This window comes from Phocoena sinus, chromosome 10 (assembly GCF_008692025.1).
Source record: "Phocoena sinus isolate mPhoSin1 chromosome 10, mPhoSin1.pri, whole genome shotgun sequence".
In the NCBI taxonomy this organism is placed as follows: domain Eukaryota; kingdom Metazoa; phylum Chordata; class Mammalia; order Artiodactyla; family Phocoenidae; genus Phocoena; species Phocoena sinus.
The window spans coordinates 45,908,806-45,928,167 of NC_045772.1; the positions used below are offsets into that span (position 1 = coordinate 45,908,806).

Sequence of the window (19,362 nt, forward strand, 5' to 3'; positions counted from 1 at the left end):
AAAAAGAAAGCTAACATATACTGAGCTCCTATTATGTGCTGGGTACTGGGCTAAATGTTTTCATATCCCATTAGTAATTTCATCTTCACTTACAAAGAAGTCTTATTATTCCCATTTGACAAATGGGGAAACTAACATTCAGTAAATTTAAGCATTTTTTTTCCAAGGACACACTGTTAATAAGAGACAGAGACAAGATTTGAAATCAAATTCCTCTGACTCAAAGCTGTGCTCCTTCTGTTCTATTAACTTACAAGGTGGAGTAAACGAGAAGGGCTGGGCGGGGCACAGCTTCAGTTGTGGAGAACGTTTAACCAAGCTGGTTAGCACAGGTAAAAATGTAGCCAGTGTGTCGTCCTAAGTCTCTTTTCCTGCCACTCAGTCCTCAACCCTCCAGATTACCCGAGGAGCCATTTTAAAAATACCAATGGGGCTTCCCTGGTGGCGCAGTGGTTGGGGGTCCGCCTGCCGACGCGGGGGACGTGGGTTCGTGCCCCCGTCCGGGGGGATCCCGTGTGCCGCGGAGCGGCTGGGCCCGTGAGCCATGGCCGCTGAGCCTGCAAGTCCGGAGCCTGTGCTCTGCAACAGGAGAGGCCACAACAGTGAGAGGCCCGCGTACCGCAAAAAAAAAAAAACAACAATGACTGGGCGCTACATAAGAGCAATGCAGTCAGACTCTCTGGGACAGGCCTGAGCAGGTATAAGACACAGGCAGGGTGGAGACCCTCTGTCGTAACAGACGATACTCGGAACACCCTGAACAGGCTTCAAACAACTAGTACTTAAAACTAAAGCTAAACGTGATTATGTAATTTTGAGCTGCCCAAATTTAATGCCACTAAAATTACATCATACAAACATACATACATACTGAGGAACAACGAAAGGTGGTAAGGAAAGCTCACTAGGTAGCAAGTTACTCCTCCACATGCACTTGACTCAGAGATCAGTTAAAGGTGTCTGATTCAGCATACTTCTATGCTGAGAGTGGACCCTGTAGACTCACTCCTGTGATCAGTTTTTTAAAGGTCATGCAGTCTGCATCAATGTTGGAACTGAGAGGCCCACCATGGATAAATCTGAGTACCCCCACTGTAGCTTATGATGTCATGTACTAAAACACTCCTACTGAACCAGGCAGAAAATATGACAACAATAATTTCAAAATTAGACCAGATGTCAAACTCCAGGGAAATACTAAAGATAGTGAGTATTAGCTCATGGTATGAATAAATAAATTAAACAGTAGCTAAAAGAACAACTATTGTGGCCAAGAAGTACTGAATGCTTCCGATGGGCCAGGCACAGTGCTGGGTGCTTCCCAGTGTGAGAATGGGACAGGTCATGGTTACAGTGGTGGATTCTTGTTGCAAAACTGGGTTTACTCTTGAGCTTGTTAAATACTTGAAGACAGTCTTCTACCTGCCTAAGTACCAATGGAGTCCAAAGGCTTACAGGTAGAAGGGAAAGCGAAAAGTTGGCAGAAAGAGATTCCAGACTGTTGGGAATCTGCAGGAGAAGCCTGAGCCTCCTCTCCAAACTTTGTATCAATTAATTTCCGTGGGACTGAAGTCATGCTGTCTCACACCGCTTCACAAAGTGCAACAGTTATTATGTCCTGTCTGTAAAGTAGTTCACGATCCCTATGCTGGTGTTTCATCCACAGCTGGAACCCTGAATATCTAATTATGAACAGGTTTCCGATGTGAGTCCACAACTACTGCCTTATCTCACCAGATCTCTCTTAAAAGATTCAATTATTTGGCTATAATTGCACCTGTCAGCACACGCTGCCTCCAATCTCCATCCACAACGGCAAACTTTTCTCTTTTTAACTCACATCCCTTTGATGCATTTTCGCCTGAATAATGCTTCTCAGAGCCCTTTTCACAGAAGCACTGTGTTCACTGGAAATGTAGGACCTTTCAAAACTGTTAACACTGTAAAACATCATGTCTCCTTTTGGAAAAAAAAAATAGAAAGAAAGAAAAAGAAAAGCTAGAGCTGATATCAGACACTAAACTTTTTGCTGCTCTAAATTGGAATCTTCTCTGATAAGCCCTGTTAAGAGGATTCTAAAGCTCACAAAGGGACCTGGGCAAAATGCCTCCAGGGAATTCTTAAATCATTCTAAGGAAGCTGCAATCACTTTGCTGCTGGGAAAAGAAGGGTCCTAGTTGTTAAGTTCAAATTCAAAATGGGTCTGGCATTCTTCTCAGTTTTCAAAGCTGACTCATCCGCATTGAACAACTTTTTATTTTTGCTGTAAATTAAAGCTTTTAAGAAGCAGTGAGTGGGCATGCAGCCTTTGCTTCCCATCCCAAATCAGCACACCTGTCTTTGAAACCCTATTGCTATAGGTTTTGTTTGTTCTAAATAACAGGGAAGCCAACACTTTAGCTAAATCACGAAGAGAGGAAAAGGAAGATGGGGTTGGGGGATGGGGGGTGGAGGTTGCACTGATGAAAAGAAGCTGGAGGAGGACCTGGAAGCCAAAATAGCGTACTTTTTCAGCTTTCACGCAACCTTTGGTGGGCAAGTGCGAGTAATCTGGGATAACACACTGGGACGCGTTGAAAAGGGGGTGACTTGGTTTGTTTTCACTTCACTGAGGAGATAATAACAGGAATTAATTTGGTACTGAGGCAATTGTTTTCAGTGCTTGTTTTAGAGCCATATACAGAGTTTCTTTAGATTTAAAATAGCATACTGTAAAATCTGGCCGATAAGATAAGGTTTTAGGCAGTTCTGAGGGTCACTCCGCCTTATGTCCCTGTCAGGTTATAGATAAATACATATGTGGCCCTCTTTTTATGAAGCCAAGCACCTGGATATTGCCCTGGTGGAAATCTTCTTTCTTTTTTTCCCCCTAGGAATCATAAGGAAGGCCATCAATGCTACTCTTCTTCAGTACAACTCTATTAAGACTAGCAGAAGGTATTACACTTATTTTTTTTTGGAATTTAGTTCAAGAAGCATTTTTGTGTACCTGTTACATACCAAGTGCTATGTTAGGAACTGAGACTTAAAAGTAAATAAGACATTGTTAGACCCAAACGGTCTACGAGGGATTCCAACTCGCCCAAGAACCGCCAAGAGTCGAGAGCCGCTGCAACACGCAAGAGGTTTATTAGGAGCCGATGCACCGGGGTTCCCTGAACCTCACGCAGGAGGCCGATGGGGAACCCCTAAAAGCGGAATCACATACTTTTTATAGGTTTATTTACTCATAGGGCGGGTATATTCTCACAATGATTGGGTAAATGTGGTGACTTTTGAATTCATTGGCTTAGGAACTTTTGTCCCACCTTCTGGCCGTTATAGTTGTTTGTTCATTGTGGCGGTTAGGGCGTATACCTGTTACGGGCAACTGGAAAATTACCCGCTGTCTGGCAAGTCCCCGTTAACTGAAAAACTCCAAGAATTGGTTTCGATAGGGAGAAGGAGTGGCGCACGATAGGGAGAAGAATTGGTTTCGATAGGGAGAAGGAGTGGCGCACGATAGGGAGAAGAATTGGTTTACGGGAACAAGTGAGGGGGTGGAAAGTCCCTAAAGGCCCCACAACATAATCCTAGAATAACCCTTAGCAAAAGTTACCTCATGGTTCCATAAAAGAGCAAACAGCAAGTACTAACTTTCCTGATCTAGTGAAAGAAATAGTTTCCAGTTCTTACAAGTACCACAAAAGGGCTTCAAGGGAAACTGTCCATAGGTCTCCAGTTCCCCTTCATCTCAGATATTTCTTATCTCTTGAATAAATAAGAGATTTTTTTTACTCTTTCCCCGTGTGCTCCCCCTCCCCAAATTTTCACTAAATATTAAGGAGGTAATATCACATAAGGGTTATAAGAACTGTATATAGTCAGGGGTCAGCCCTAAGCCCATGTTGCACATTCCTGTGTAGGCAAGTTACTTCGAGCAGTGATGTGCAATAGGGCTTCCTGCAATGATGGAAATATTCTGTATCTGCATCGTCCAATATGGTAAGCCACTTGGTTCAGGTGATTATTGAACATCTTAAATGTGACCAGCACTACTGAGGAACTAAATTTATGGTTTTATTTCATTTTACTTAATAAATTTAAATAGTCACATCTCTACCATATTGGACAGCACGGATGTATTGTTTTTTCGTCTGTAAACTGGAGATTAGAAGGGTCCTTATCTCATGGAGTTCTTAAACAGTATCGTAAGATAATGCATTAGAAACATAAATTCCCAACAAGTTAGGTATTATTGCACATTAAATTACACTTACACCTAAGTCTATTGTCCTTCAGTAGGTTTTGCCCTTTTGGAAGATATTTTACCACTTAAATAAGCAGCAGTAAGTTTCTCCAGGACACAGGTCATGCCATGTTCATCTCTGGGTTCCTGGTGCTTAGGAAAGCCTGGCACGTAATAGATGTTCAGTAACTGCTTTCTGGACTCAACAGAATCAAACAGAGATGGTGGGGTTCTACTGTACTATACAGAGGTGAATCTAAATGAATCCCAAGCATAGTTTTCCTAATTCCCAGTGTAGCATAAGGGCTTGGACTAGATCTTGGTTTTGGTATTTTCTAGCTGTGTGTCCATAGGGAAATGACCTGACTTCACTGATCTTTGGAATTGCCATCTGTAAAATGGTGACAATCCTGCCTACCTCGTAGCCATGAGTGGAATGACGTCAGCCGAACAGAGCACATGTGGGAAATGTCAGAAAGGACATTTTTCCTTCTCTCCTGTGGTGGCTTCTCTACCTGTCTGTCAATAGATATAATTCTCGACATGGTGGTGAAGAGGTACAGCCAGTGGTTACCTCTTCCTTGCCTAAAATTCAGTCACTTCGAATTTCTTCTGAACTTGCAATTTTTAAAAGCAAATATTCCTAAAATAATTTTTTTCCCAGGTCACCTCCGTCTTCCACACCTGAAAGTACCTAAGTGAGCTTCTCCCTGAGGACATGGCACTGAGGGACTATGAATTGTGACTCAGGTATGGATGCTTATGAGTGCTAATTCTGGGTTACAGGCACCACACAAGGAAGGCAAACCTTGGCGAGGGTGGAGCGGTAGGGAAAAAAAGGGATCCTGCTTTGAGTCTGCTAAAATATATACATACACAAGCTGAAAGCTGTATCCCAAGTCACTACCATTAACAGCCTAAGAGAACAACAGGGCTCTAGCAGGCACTTAGGTACAAATTTGGTTTCAAAATGCACAGGTTTTAAATAATGTATAGGGTTGTGTGCGGTGGGGGGGGGTGGTTTATAGAATGTCTATTGTTAGAGTGCTCAGAGCTTTGGAGACAAAAGGCTCCCATAAAAAGTCCTAGGGGTTATTTTTGCTTTGAGGCACCTCACAAAACTAGACACAGTATTATGATTGAAAACTTGGGAGTCCAGGTCTAGGAACGTGTGCCTTGTAACTAAGGATGCTCTGGAATGTTACAAGGCACCTCAGCCTCCACGTGAATTTAAGAGGTGGCAAGGAAGAGTAAACCTATTTGGTATTTATATAAAGCCTTTTTCTCTGCAAAGATCAAAGAATTATTTCATCAGCCCTCACACAGGGAGGTTAAGTGGCTTACCAACAGTCACACTGAGAGCTGATAGTGGGGCCTAGAGTTTGGGCATGTGGTCCATAGGGCCTTCTGCCTGAGGATGCAGACAGAAGGCTGCATCACTGCTCTGTAGTGAGGCACTTTCCCCTTCTTTTTCCCAGTGAAATAAAAGATGCCTCCTCTAGGGTTTCCCTGGTGGCGCAGTGGTTGGGGGTCCGCCTGCCGGTGCAGGGGACGCGGGTTCGTGCCCCGGTCTGGGGGGATCCCACATGCCGCGGAGCGACTAGGCCCATGGGCCGTGGCCGCTGAGCCTACGCGTCCGGAGCCTGCGCTCCACAACGGGAGGGGCCGTGGCCGGTGAGGGGCCTGCGGAAAAACAAAAACAAACAAACAAACAAAAAGATGCCTCCTCTTGATAAAGGGGCAGACTAATGGTGGCCCTGTGAAGATCAGAGGAGAGAGCGGGCTTCTAACAAAGCCTGGTAGTTGGACCGAATGCTGGATGGGACAGCACAGCACTAGACCATCCAATAAGCACATCTAGTACTTAGGGTTGTGGCAAAGCAGGGCCACCAAATTCAAGAAAGAAAGTGTCAGTCTCAACTATCTTACATAAAATTTATAACTGGAAAATCAAGAAAGAAGCTATTCAACTTCAGCACATATACAAGTTTGAGTTTTCCTCTATAGTGTTACTTTTGAATATAGAAGAGTGGTTGATCCAAAAGATGCTGGCACTACTCCCTGAGTTCAAATCCTGACTCCCCTATTTACCAGCTGTGTGACCTTGAGCAAGTTAATTAAACTTTCTGTGTCTCAATTTCCTCATCCATAAATCCAGAATAATAATAGTAACTCACAAGTCAGAGGGTTGTTGTGATTATTGAGTTCATCCACATACAACACTTAAAATAGTGCCTGCACATATTGATATATACATGTTGGCTCTTAGTAGTAAAAAAATATCTTATTATTGCTTCTGCTGCTATTGTTGTTGAACTTATCTATGTTGGAGAATGGAAGGGGTGAAAATATTCTCGGCTTAGGGCCTCTAACGTCTTAACTGACCCTGGGTGTAGCCCAAACCAAGTTTCTCCCGAGGGAGACAATGGCTGCTAAGCTTGGAGTGTGAGCTCCGGGTTAAAACTCAAGAAAGGGAGGCCAGATGGGGTCAGCTTTCTGAGAACATGCCATTTTCTGAGAATCGCTGGTACGATGCTGCTCTGCTCTCCTGAACAGCAAAATGATGATAGAACCATGGAGGAAGCCAGTCGGCTGGGCAGGAAGCCTGGCACTGTGCTTGGCAGGGATGAGGGTGATCCATGGGAAAGAGCAAGTTTAAGCTAAACCAGAGCTCGTAGGAATGAAGGTTAAACTCGATAAAGCTCTGGCGTATCTTCCTGGCTCTTCAGTAAGACCTTGCCCAGATGTGACTTTAGCAAGGCCCAATATTAAAAACACCCATCACGGTCAGGGCTTAAATCAGACAAGTTCACAGACCCAGAATCCCTCAGACGGCAGCAAGGAGGGAAAGTCGCAGAAGGAAAGGTCCTATCTTCCCCCTCATTACAGACCTAGGGAAAGGCATCTCTTCGATCAAGAGAGGGGCTGTCCATGTTTCTTATAAATTTGAAAGCCTGTGTCTTCACCTGCTGGTATTGTTATTTAACAGATAATGTCAGGATTAATGACTGAGCCACAGGAAAAGGAAATGAATGACATCTGCCAGCTTTAGAGCGGGTTCTGTTCTAATAAGCAAGGGCTAAGCATAAAATTCACTTGCTTAGCTTAGAAATAGATGAAAACTAAAGTTAGAAATAATTCACTTTTATTTTTCTTGTAAAAGCGGAACACAGCGGCAATGATAAGAAAAATCACCTGACTGTAAAACCTTTTTTAAACTTTAAAAGTTCTATTTAAAAATAACATTAACTGCCCCTAAAGTGTCCAACTATGACAAGAAAGATTTTCCTTAACGCAGACGCATTTAGTTGCATTATGGCAGTAAACACTGCAATATGAGTTAATGGTGACATGACTTCTTTCCTAGTGGTGAAAGTTTGCTCTCTGATTTGAAAAGTGACACAGCAGGAAAGAGCAGAAGAATACAGACCCGCATCAGTCTGTACTGAATCATCAATCATCCCAATGCCGCCCTGAATCCGAAACTCCCTGGCGGAATAAGCTTATGCTATGCTGTGCAAAGGATATTTCTGTTACTAGTATATTAAGCACAACATCTGAAAAACAAAACAGAAAGCATATTTTTTAGTGTTTTCATTAAAACATTTTTTTAAAGGGATTTCTGGTGCAAAACGGCACTATTACTTTGGCGATAGCTCTACTGGAAAGACAGATATTGTACTGGCTTGATCTCCAAGAACTGATGTTGAAGAACGTATGTTTATATTGAAAATGCCTGGTTGCTTCTCCCTGAGCAGAGGACAAGGGGTAAGAGGGTTGTGCTATGGATGTGTGTTTCAACACTGCTCTGGGCAATGTTTTATGTTCCAAAGGTAAAGAACCTTGAGGCATCTGGCCACCTCTGGTCTTCATCCAGAAATCTAGACGGGATGGGTGGGTTTGGCCTACATTGGAGAGAACAAGACTGGATTATAATAATACCTTAGAAAATAGGACCTTCTTGCCTTACCCTCCTTCATTTCCAAGACCTCTGTCAGTCCACACAGCCTCTGAAGAAAAGTATGAGATTTGGCCCCAGGAAAATATGGTTTGATTAAACCGTATTTCTTATTAAAGAGCTCTGCACTTCTAAGATACCACTGGCCGTCAGGACTACAGATAAAATTGAAAGCCATATACACAAGTACATGTGCACATGCAAATTCAGTGAGCAAGTATTTAACATCCACCTTGCACAAAACACATTCAAGAAGTCTGTTGAAACTGTGAAGAATAGAGACCACAGATCCCCTAGAAGGAAGTGTCCGGGGAGGAAAAGCCAAATGACCTAAAGAGGAACTGGGGGTGGGCGGGTAGGATGCATATGACAGGTGAAAATCCAAAGCGCCCTCTGAACACCAGAAGGCTGACATCAGAGACGAGACCAGGCCAGACAAGACCAAGGAGTGAGGGAAGGATACCTCCCTCCAACTCTCTTCTCCCTGCAGTGTGCCCAAGACCAGTTTAGGAAACACACTGGATCTCCACCGCCCCTCTCCAGCAAGAATCTTCTAGAGGCAAGTCCAGAGATGCTCCTACCACTGTCCTGGTACACTGTCCCCCCCCTCACTTCAGACACGCACAGCACACCCACACACAGGACAGTCCTGCAGGGACCTGCACCACTGCTTGCCAATTTCAGAGCGTAGCTTCTTGATCACATTTAAGAAGTTCAAATATAACTGAGAACACATCACAGACTGACACTGTTCTTTAAGAGAGAGCAATGAGCTTTGCTGCTGTTAAGGTGAGACTATATTCAGGGTTTGTTACCCAAAGGGGGAAAATGTCTTCTTAGCACCATGTGAAGTGCAGTTGGGTCTCTCTCTTTTTCCTTCCCTCCCTCTGCCTCTGTCTCTCTCTCTCTCTTATTTTCATAAGGGGGAGGTGGGGACAAGCTTCACATTTCCTTTCCCTCCTCTCCTTCAGCTTCACAGTGAACAACCACTTTTTTCTTTTGAAATGATCTTCATTCCCAAAGCAGAACAGATGAGCAAAACAGGTTGCCCCTCCTGGGTATGATTTATTCTGGTCCAAGTGACCTATCCTCACAGCCTCAACTGGTGTCTAAAATCCCACCATTAATGGTTCATGACTTTGCCTGAAGACACTGAATATATAAAAATGCCTTATTGATGGAGGGGTGTCCAGCAGCAGTTCTTGAAATCAAAGTAGAGCTGCAGGAAGGAGTGGAGGGGCTGCAGCCCTGCAGATGGAGGTGCTACCACCACACAGGGTGCAGCCGGGACTTCCCCTGTTCCCTTCACTCCACAGATCTCAGACTGAGCCTGGGACTCTGTGCATGTCTCAAACCTGGCACCTTCTGGTGGCAGTGGCATTCACGGCTTCAGTCCACTGTGGACTCAGTTTTTACTTTATATGCCAGGTTCGGGGATCCACTCCAACCTCAGTCTGGATCTTCTTGTTCCCGTATTGCCTTTGCCAGCTGGCCTTGAGTTAATCACAGTCTGATGAAGGAGACCGACACATGAACAAATAATTACCATGCAGTGTTGTAAGTGTTAAAATACAAGTAAGGAAAAGTACTACAGGAATATCTAGCTCTGCCTGGCAAAGTCTTCACAGAAAAGGTTGCTACTGAGTTGTAATCCTGAGAATTAAAATGATTTCACAAGAGTCATTCCAGGCCAAATGAACCACCTGCGCTGGCTCATGCCTGTGCAAAAGCATGAACCAACAGGCTCATGGGGATGGTGAGAAGTCCAGTATGGCTGGAGCATAAGGTTTTGGAGGGGGTAGAAAGAGAGACAGAAGATGTGATTTGATGATATCAGACACTTTTTACTTTTTCCTTGTATGTAACAGGGAAACAACAGAGGTCAAACCAGGGAAGGCTACAGTCAGATTGGTGTTTTAGAAAGGAAACAAAGTCTACAGATTGCTTCTAAGAGAAAAATAACTGTCAGACAGAACAACAATGACCTGCCAAACTGCTTCTTCTCAAACAGTGGTTCTCACTGGGGAAGATGTGTCCCCCTGGGGACATCTGGCAGTTTCTGGAGACATCTTTGGTTGTCACACCTGGCACGGATGGGAGTGTACTCTTGACGTCTAGCAGGTAGAGGCCAGGGATGCTGCTAAACATCCTACCACAACAAAGCACTATTTGGCTCAAAATATCAATAGTGCCAAGGTTGAGAAACGCTGTTCTAAAAGATAAAGTGGCCAGAGGGTGCAATATGACACAGACCACAATGGACTTCCCAGAGAAGCAAAGAGGAGAGCAGGAGATTGGGGGGATGGCTTCTCAAATGTTTGTCCTGCCACTATTCGCATGCCAGGTGATGCTCGCACACCCAGGTCACTTAGAGCTCTGTCTCTTTCCCTGTCATTCCACTGAGTGAGAGGGATGCTCTTATTGGAATAACCTTGAATTTGACCCAACTGATTTTTTTTAAAGAAATCATTTGTAAACTTCAATACTCCATTAGTGACAAAGTTGCTCGCGATCACAGCTGATCAAAATAAGTAGCTATGCGACAACAGTGTACAGAATCCCTGCCTCAGGCAGTGCTCCAAGGGAGAAAGAGCCTCACTTCTAGCAGAATCAGTGACCTTTCAATCCAGGTAGAAACACATGGAAAAGCAACTCTTCCCACCAAGAAAATCAGGAGTCACTGATTCTCCAGGACTTTCTCCACTGTCCTCCAGGCCAGAACCTCCCCAGGGAAGCAACCCAATCTACCACTGCTTTTTAAAGTCAAGCCCCAGTACCTGACCAGTTTTAAAATGTAAAATGGTAAAAACAACCTAAGTTTAACACCCCATATGTGTTGAGAGCTAGGCTATCAAAATACATTCTTCCCAGACTGAAGAGGAAAATAACAAAATTCTTTTTTCGGATAGTGTATTTTCGCTGCTTTCACTCCCATTTCTAGCTGCCTCTTCAGGGCCCGCCTCTGTCTCATTACTGCTGCCTCAACTACAACAGTTCAGCAATTAGAAGCAGTTACTTGGAAGCAGCGTACAAGCACCAAACACAGGAGCCAAGCTGAACTTCACAAATTGGAGAAGCTGCCCTCTTGGTTCTCAATAGAGGAAATGGGACTGCATTTCAAAGACAATGCCTGTGAAAGTGCTTGGGCAGGAAACGGCACTCCCGATCTAGTGTTTCATAGATTCAAACTACAGCATGTGGCTGGGAAGAGACTTGGGACTTTGTTATACATACGGATTAAAGGGACCTTTACAGAGAACTGTGTCTGCACAGAGTATATCTGGAAGGATGCAGTGGAAACTGGTAGCGGTGGTTGCCCCTGGGGAGGATGCAACAGGTGTCAAGGGAGCAGAAGAGGGAAAAAAGTCACTGTTCAGAGCGTGCCCTTTCGTAAGCTTCGAAGGCTAAATCATGTGCGTGTGTTACCTACTCATAAAATCATAACAATAATTTAAGAATCAAATGAATGATATAAAACCCACAGAAAGGAGCCTGCCAAAACAACCCCAAGGTAGTGAATCCCGAGTTTCCATGCTCTGACTTAGCTTCCTCTTGCCTGTGTGGTCAGAGGAGTCATGGAAGAAGAAAACACTCAGATCGATAGCAGGAGCTCTAATTCACTTCTGAACTCTCAGCCCTTATTTCCAACTGCCAGGGGCTTCTCCAACTGGAGGTCCCACCCATGGGCCCCTCAAAGACAGGATACTCCAAACCCAAATCCTCCTCTTTGCTCCCTCTTTTATTCCCTCTTGCCTCCAAGCCTAATCCCCCTCCAATATTTTAGAAAAAAACTACCCATTCAGCCTCCCAATCTATTGATAAAAACCTTAGCATTGGGCTCCCCTGGTGGCGCAGTGGTTGAGAGTCCGCCTGCTGATGCAGGGGATGCGGGTTCGTGCCCTGGTCCGGGAAGATCCCCCGTGCCGCGGAGCGGCTGGGCCCGTGAGCCACGGCCGCTGAGCCTGCGCGTCGGGAGCCTGTGCTCCGCAATGGGAGAGGCCCCAAGAGTGAGAGGCCCGGCGTACCGCAAAAACAAACAAACAAACAAAAAAAAACCTTAGCATTGCCTTAGGGACCCTCTCATCTCCTGGCCCTCATTATAGTCACCAAATACTGTTAATTCCATCTTGATGACCTTTCTCAGAGGTGACCTCTCGTCCTATCCCACTGATGGCTTATAAACTGTATCCCTTCACTGGAATGGGAGCTCCTGCTGGTTTTCCAGCTCGTTCATTCTCCATACTTCCAAGTCCCCACCCTCATCATCCTTCTCAAAGACGATTATCTGATCACGCTTAGGAGCCTTGGACAGCTCCCTGCTGCCTACAGAATTAAGCCCAAAGGTCCTGTTTTGACAAATGACTGCTTACATTGTGGACAGAAGAGTCATTTCATCCCTAACACATACCTATGTTCTGGCCCCTCTAAAGTAACAAGCCTTGTTCATTTATGCCTCTTTTGTGCCTCCACATCTTTGTACTGGTTGTTTTCCTTGACTTGAAAGCTTTCCCCTCCCTCCCCACTCGGCTTTATCCAAAAAAGAAATTCCTACCCACCCTTCCAGACCCCCACTAATTTTTCACTTTCTCTGAAATGCCTTTCGGGACTGTTCCCTCCCCTTTGCCCCTCTGACACTCTGCACACACACACCCTTACAGGCCTAAACACATTCTTTCATAATTATTTATGTTTCTATCTCCCCTGCCAGAACGCGACAGGCTTTAAGAAAACAGCTGCGACATTTTATTCATCTTTGAATCCGCTGTGCCTCCGTGCTAGCACTGCACATAAATGTTTGCTGAATGAATTGGTTGAAAGTACTTTGGTAAAAATGTAACACATTATTCCCCCAATTTTATAGACCTCTGTGGCTAAAATCTCATCTCTTTGCCCTCTCTCTCTGCATACATTTTGGTAGCTACCACGGGTCTCAGGAGGGCCAGTTATTCAAAGGCAACTAACAAAGTGCCTGCTATTTGTAAACCCTCTGGGCTAGATTTAGAGATTGCCTTTCTTAGCTCTGACAGCTCTCCTTTGAGCATTCATCCACTCTAAGAAACATTTCTCTCCCAGTGTCTGGAGTCCTATAAGTAACCTTTGTTTACCCTGAAAACACTTTCAGGGATGCTGAAAGGAGCTAAAAAAAGAAAAGAACAATGTAGTGACCCTGCCGGGTACCCAGCTGGTCAGTGAGCCTCTGTCCCCTAGGAAGAGGAGGGGACTTCGGAGACTCAGCTCTAATCCCCACCCACTTCTGTCACCATCAGCTACTTTACTGCTCTCTGCTCCCCAGTGAAGACCTTGGCAGCCCATTCATCATAAGACTATTCAGGTAAAACAGCATCACAAGCAAAGTGATAACCTCGGTGGCCTAAGGAACAGTGGTCTTTAGCGTTCCTGGACCCAATTTACTCTCAAGTGAAGTGAGCCCTGACCACTTTCCAATGTGGCGGTCCCCATCCAGCCCAGCTTTACAGTGTGGGTACTCACGGTTCCGGGGTGTAGAGGGGGTCCGAGCCATGGCGGATGTACTGAGTACAGTGGAACACTCTGTAGGCCAGTCCTGCCAGAAAGTCTCGAGGACTCAGGTATCCAGCCACTGGTCTCACCGTGAAGCCAGACCTTTCTAAAGAGGCAACAGAAAGACTCAACTAAATATTAACCCGACAGGACTTGATGGTCCAAGCAGGGCTTCCTATTATTTATAAGGCTGTTTTAGAAACAAAGTAATCAACGTCCTAAAACTCTTGACAATTGAATGACATACACTGTTAACAGCTATCGTGTTTGTGGTTTCGGATGACTAAAATACACTCACGAATGATGGTTTCCAGGGGCATAAGACATTCATTAAAATGGAAAGAAAGGCAAAAAAAACCTTTAAGGATTTAAATTCAGAGGTTGAATTAGGATAAGAAAGCTCAAATACACAAGAGAAGATTACAATCTAAAGTGATGTAAACTAAATTTTTGGTGGTGAGCACAAGGCAGTGTACATAGAAGTAGAAATATAAGGTTGTACATGTGAAACATATAATATTCTAAACCAATGTGACCTCACTAAGAAATAATTTTTTAAAAAATACATCAGATGCAAAAGACTACACATGTTGTGATTCTATTTATATGATGTCCAGAAGAGGAATATCTATAGATAGAAAGTAAATCAGTGGTTGCCCAGGGCTAGGGGTAGGAACAAGGATTGACCATAAAGGGGCAAAAGAAAACTTTTTGCAATGATGGAAATGTTGTAAAACTGAATTGCTGTGATGGTTACACAACTCTATAAATTTACTACCATCACTGAATTGTACAGTTACAGTGGGTAAATTTTATGTTATGTCAACTATACCTCAATGAATGAAGCTGCTAAAAAATATAAATAAATAAAGTGATGCTTACTACAGATTACCTGATATCTTTCTAAAGACACACCTAGATAGGGATTCTTCCTGCGTGTATGTGGTCAGTGAACACAAAGCTAATTCACCCCCTTGACGGGCATCCTGGAATCAGTTCACACGACAGCTTTCTATTGTCAAAACCACCTAACCCCTTCATTCCACACTGCAATATCCCATTTCTGTGATATTATGAAAACAATTATATTAATTACCGCAGTTTGAAAAGGTACTCGAAGGCTCTGCATGCTTTGTTGGTTTATGGTAAGAGGAAAAAAACAAAATAAGCAGAATACAATAAAATCTATGAAATCAGCCTAGACTGCTAACCCAGTTAAGGACTGCTTAATACTTCCTGCTCATGAAGGCCCAGAAAATTTCAACAGGAGGGGGTCTTCTTCTGATATCAGCACTGTAAAGGCTCCCATTCTGAAAACCTCAGCTCATTAGAAGAGCATCTCAGAATGGTTAGAAATGGTTTTGAAAGATAAAAACCAATTAAGCGTATAAAACAAGTCCACTCTGGGATTCTGGGTACCTACAAGGAAATAACCCTGTTCTCAGGCCTCCTCAGACCTGTAATTCTAACAGTGTTCAGTTCATTCCAAAAGTTCTCAGGTGGATTGATTGCTCTCCACTGAAAATCAAAAAGATAAGTGTATTTTTTTCTTTTTGAATTTTATGTCAATTAAGCCAGTATCCCACATGTGGGGTACAGGGGAAGCATCCTTTAGTTTAATAGTTATGTATTTTATTTTCTTATAAATTTAAAAATATATGTATCTATCACATCAAGAAATTTGAATTTGTGACTACCATTGCTTAAGTTTCCTATTAAAATAAATTTGGTATTTTAAAAGTGAGTCAATTAAAAGAAATAAAAATACACACACTTACATTGTGCTTGCTGTGTACCAATGAATGATGCAAACTGAGTGCCCAGTACCCAGTTCATCAAAGGTGTGAAAATCGATAACAATAATAGTAGTAATAGTAACTAAAACCCTGCTATGCTTAATATGTGTCAAGCAATAACTTTAGGGCTTTAAGGTATATCAATTAGTTTCCCCTCCCAACCCTGTAAGGTAGATAAAATTATTATCTCTGTTTGCAGAGAGGAAACTGAGGCACAAAGAAGTTAAGGTAATTCATCTATCTAAGGTCACACAGCCAGGAACCGGCAGAGCCATGACTCAACCCCAGGCATTCTGCATCCAGAAACTGTACTGTACTGTACCCCTCATAAAAATATTAAGTTGGGTGACAGATACAGCAAAACTCATGAGATGGTAATCTAATTCCTGGGGTTTGAGAAACAAAGCAGTAAAAAGCATCCCCACATAGGAATAATCAAGACCATGGTAAATATATAATACGCACATAACTCCATGGGAAACAGAGGGACATGCCAGAGGCAGGGCCGTTAGGGAGAATATAATCTAGTTAAACAACAGCATAAGGCATTATGTATTTAGGCGCTAATTAAATGACACTGATCACTGGTCCTCAATCTCTTTCTCTCGGTAACACGTATCATGGATGACATCCACACAGGGGGCCCTCCCATCATGCTAAGTGTGGTTCTCAGTGAACCAGCTGTCAGGCCATGCCCACCTCTCTCCTTATACACACATGAGCTAGGATGAAACTGTGGTGGCTCCTATGATGAGGATTCATAAAGAAGGCAGGACTTGTCTGAGCCTTGAAGAACAGGTAGAATCTGAGCAGGTGAAGGAATGGCTTTTCTAGCAAGGCACAGAGCCTAAGCAGTGGTATGAAGACCCACAGCTAGAACAGAGGGTTTGTGCGGTGCAGTCATAGCAGCAGACATAAACGGTTATAATAAGTACCTGCCTAATAGCCTCGATTTTGCCTCTTGGCCCACAAAGTCTAAAATATTGACTATCTATCTGGCCTTTTACAAAAAAATAAAAAGTTCGCCAACCCCAGTAAAATCAAAGGGGAGCCACTGATAGCTTCTGAGCAGAGATGTCAGGAACGAAGAGATGCTTTAGGAAGCTTCATCTGGAAACAGTGGGCAGGCGAGTAGAGAGGAGAAACAGGTGTCAAGGATGCAGTGACGGGGACCTCAGTGTGGATGGCAGCAGCGGAATGGAAAGAAAAGGACAGGCTCACCATGGGTCACAAAGCTAGAAGTGGCAATACCCGGAGACTGGGGTAAGCTCAGTCCTAACTAGGCTCTCCTAATTAGCCCCTACCCTAATGCCCTGAACCTGGGAATATGTTACTTTAGATGGCAAAATGGACTTTCAGATGTGATTAAGTTAAGGGTCTTGAGCTGGGGAGATCATCCTAGATTATCTCGGTGGGGCTGATATAATCACAAGCATTCTTATAAGAGGGAGGCAGGAGGGTCAGAGTCAGAGGACTTGTGACAATGGAAGCAAAGGCTGGAGTGAGGTAAGAAAGGAGCCACGAGGCAAGGCATTGTGGGTAGAGACTCTAGAAGCTGAAAAGGCAAGGGAACAGAAGCCTTCAGAAAGAACACAGCCTAGCCAACTCCTTGATTTTAGACTTCTAATCTCCAGAACTGCAAGATAATACATTCATGTTAAGTCACTAAGTTTGCGGTAATGTGTTACAGCTGAATAAGAAGCGTATACAAAGGCTGATTAAGTGTGGCAGGGAGGGGAGTGGGGGTAGGACTTCAGAGGAGTAGTGTAACCGAGCAGAACCCTATGAGGGGGCTTCCCTGGTGGCGCAGTGGTTGGGAATCCGCCTACCAATGCAGGGGACACGGGTTCAAGCCCTGGTCCGGGAAGATCCCACATGCCACGGAGCAACTAAGCCCGTGCACCACAACTACTAAGCCTGCGCTCTAGAGCCCGCGAGCCACAACTACTGAAGCCCACGCACCTAGAGCCCGTGCTCTGCAACAAGAGAAGCCACCGCAGTGAGAAGCCCGTGCACCGCAACGAAGAGTAGCCCCTGCTCGCCGCAACTAGAGAAAAGCCCACGCGCAGCAACGAAGACCCAACGCAGCCAAAAATAAATTAATTAAATTAAATTTTTAAAAAAGAATAAATTTAATCAGAACTGAGAAAATGCAGAAAGAAAGGAAAACAGTCAAGCGAGACAAAATAATAATACTTTAGCCATTAAACAAAGTCAAGGACCTTTAGTTCTTCCTCAAGGACTATATAGATAATATTCTGAGCCACGTCCTTTGAGCTGTTTTGCAGACACTGAAACCCACACCAGGTGGAAGAAGTTAACTGTATGCTGTCCACAAGCACTAGACCCCAGACCGGCTGGAGCCAGAAGGTTGATGATGCTGGCTCCCAATTACGTCCCCACCGACCAATCAGAAGAACGTCCACGAGCCGACCACGCCCTGCTCCTTGAACACTGTAAGACTGCTCGCTACCCCCTCCAGGGCGGGCACACAGTCTTGAGGGCATTAGCCCGCTGTGGCCCCCTTTACCTGGCAAAGCAATAAAACTATTCTTTTCTACTTCACCCCAGACTCTGTCTCCGCGTTTCTATTCGGCACCAGCGAACAGAGGCCAAGTTTTGGCAACAGGAATCCCTAGAGCCTGATGAGTCTAGAGAATCTATCATCACCCATAGAAACAGGGAAGACAGGTGAGGAAAGGAGCTCCAGGGAAAGAGGTAGGCAGCAAGGCTTTAGCTTTTAGAACTGTTGTGCTCGAAATGGGGAAGAGAGAGAAAAGAGGAGAACCCGAGGACTTACCTGCCGTGAAGGACACAGAAGGAAGTGCGGCCGCTGTAAAACTTCACCTCCACCCCCATCCCCGCAAGAGCCTGAAGTTTTCCCAGTTGCTGTCCCGGGAGGGTCAGTGAGGAGAGTGACCACACAGAGAACGTGGACGCCAGGGGACTCTGCTCCACCTCACTCCCTGCTCTCACACCAGCACTACCGTTCCGGGCACGGTTTATACTTTACAATAGCGATCTGATTAACTGACTGACCTCCTCCCCAGAGGAAAGTCACTATGCTCAACGTTAATCCGTGATACTTCTTCATCCGGTACAGAATTCTTAGCAAAGCAAATACAAAGCTACCTTTGAGATCATTCCATGCCTATGTAGCCCACCAGAGTCGCTCCCGGATCAGAAAAAGCTCAAAGCTGAACTTGCAAATGTCGGTTGGGGTTCGCCGTATAAAACAGCCCAGCAGAGAGACCTCACCAAGGCCCTGGGCTGGGTGAAGAGCTGAGTCCATCTCCCCGCCCAGAGGCCCTGCTCTGCTTCCCACAGGTGGCGCAGGCAACTGTTGGTGCAGAGCTCCTCTTTTTAAATCAAAGGGAGCTCTTAATTGGAAAAAGGGTGATTGCTGTCACGTGTGTCCTTAGACGGCCCATGAGGATGTGGGGTAGGAAGACAGAGCCCGTGTGAAGCTTACCTTTCAGAAAAACCGAGACGTCTTCAAGTTGGGGCACGTTGTCCTCCCTGTAGCCACAGTATTTAGTCAGCAGAGGGAAGTTTTTCAAATACTCCCGGCAAGCATGAGTAGGATAGAGTTTGGAGAGCTCTCGGAACACGACACCCCAAGTTTTAGTTTCTTCCTCTGTGTACTCCACTCTGGGGATGGGCTGACCACTAGGCAGGAGAGAAGAGAAATGAATGAATCTGGCTCTGGGTCACTGGGCTAAGTGTTTTCTCACCTTCCTACCTATGTGAGTCAGATTCCTGTAAAGTGGGATGCCTGAGTGTCCAAAAGGATCCCACGAAGTGTTATTTTTTGAAGAAAATGCTAACCTTCTAATTTTGTGTATGTGTTTAAACTTGCA

At 44.6% G+C, this 19,362-nt stretch overlaps 1 protein-coding gene across 1 annotated transcript in view; it reads right to left on the minus strand.

Moving 5' to 3' along the window:
* TPH2 (tryptophan hydroxylase 2) overlaps positions 1-19,362 on the minus strand; it is a 104,279-nt gene that overhangs the window by 40,747 nt on the left and 44,170 nt on the right. Inside the window, exons 7-8 of the mRNA XM_032647183.1 lie at positions 18,975-19,171; positions 13,677-13,812 (exon numbers count right to left, since the gene is read on the minus strand). Coding sequence (XP_032503074.1) covers positions 13,677-13,812; positions 18,975-19,171 — 333 coding nt within the window. The remainder of the gene's footprint in view (positions 1-13,676; positions 13,813-18,974; positions 19,172-19,362) is intronic.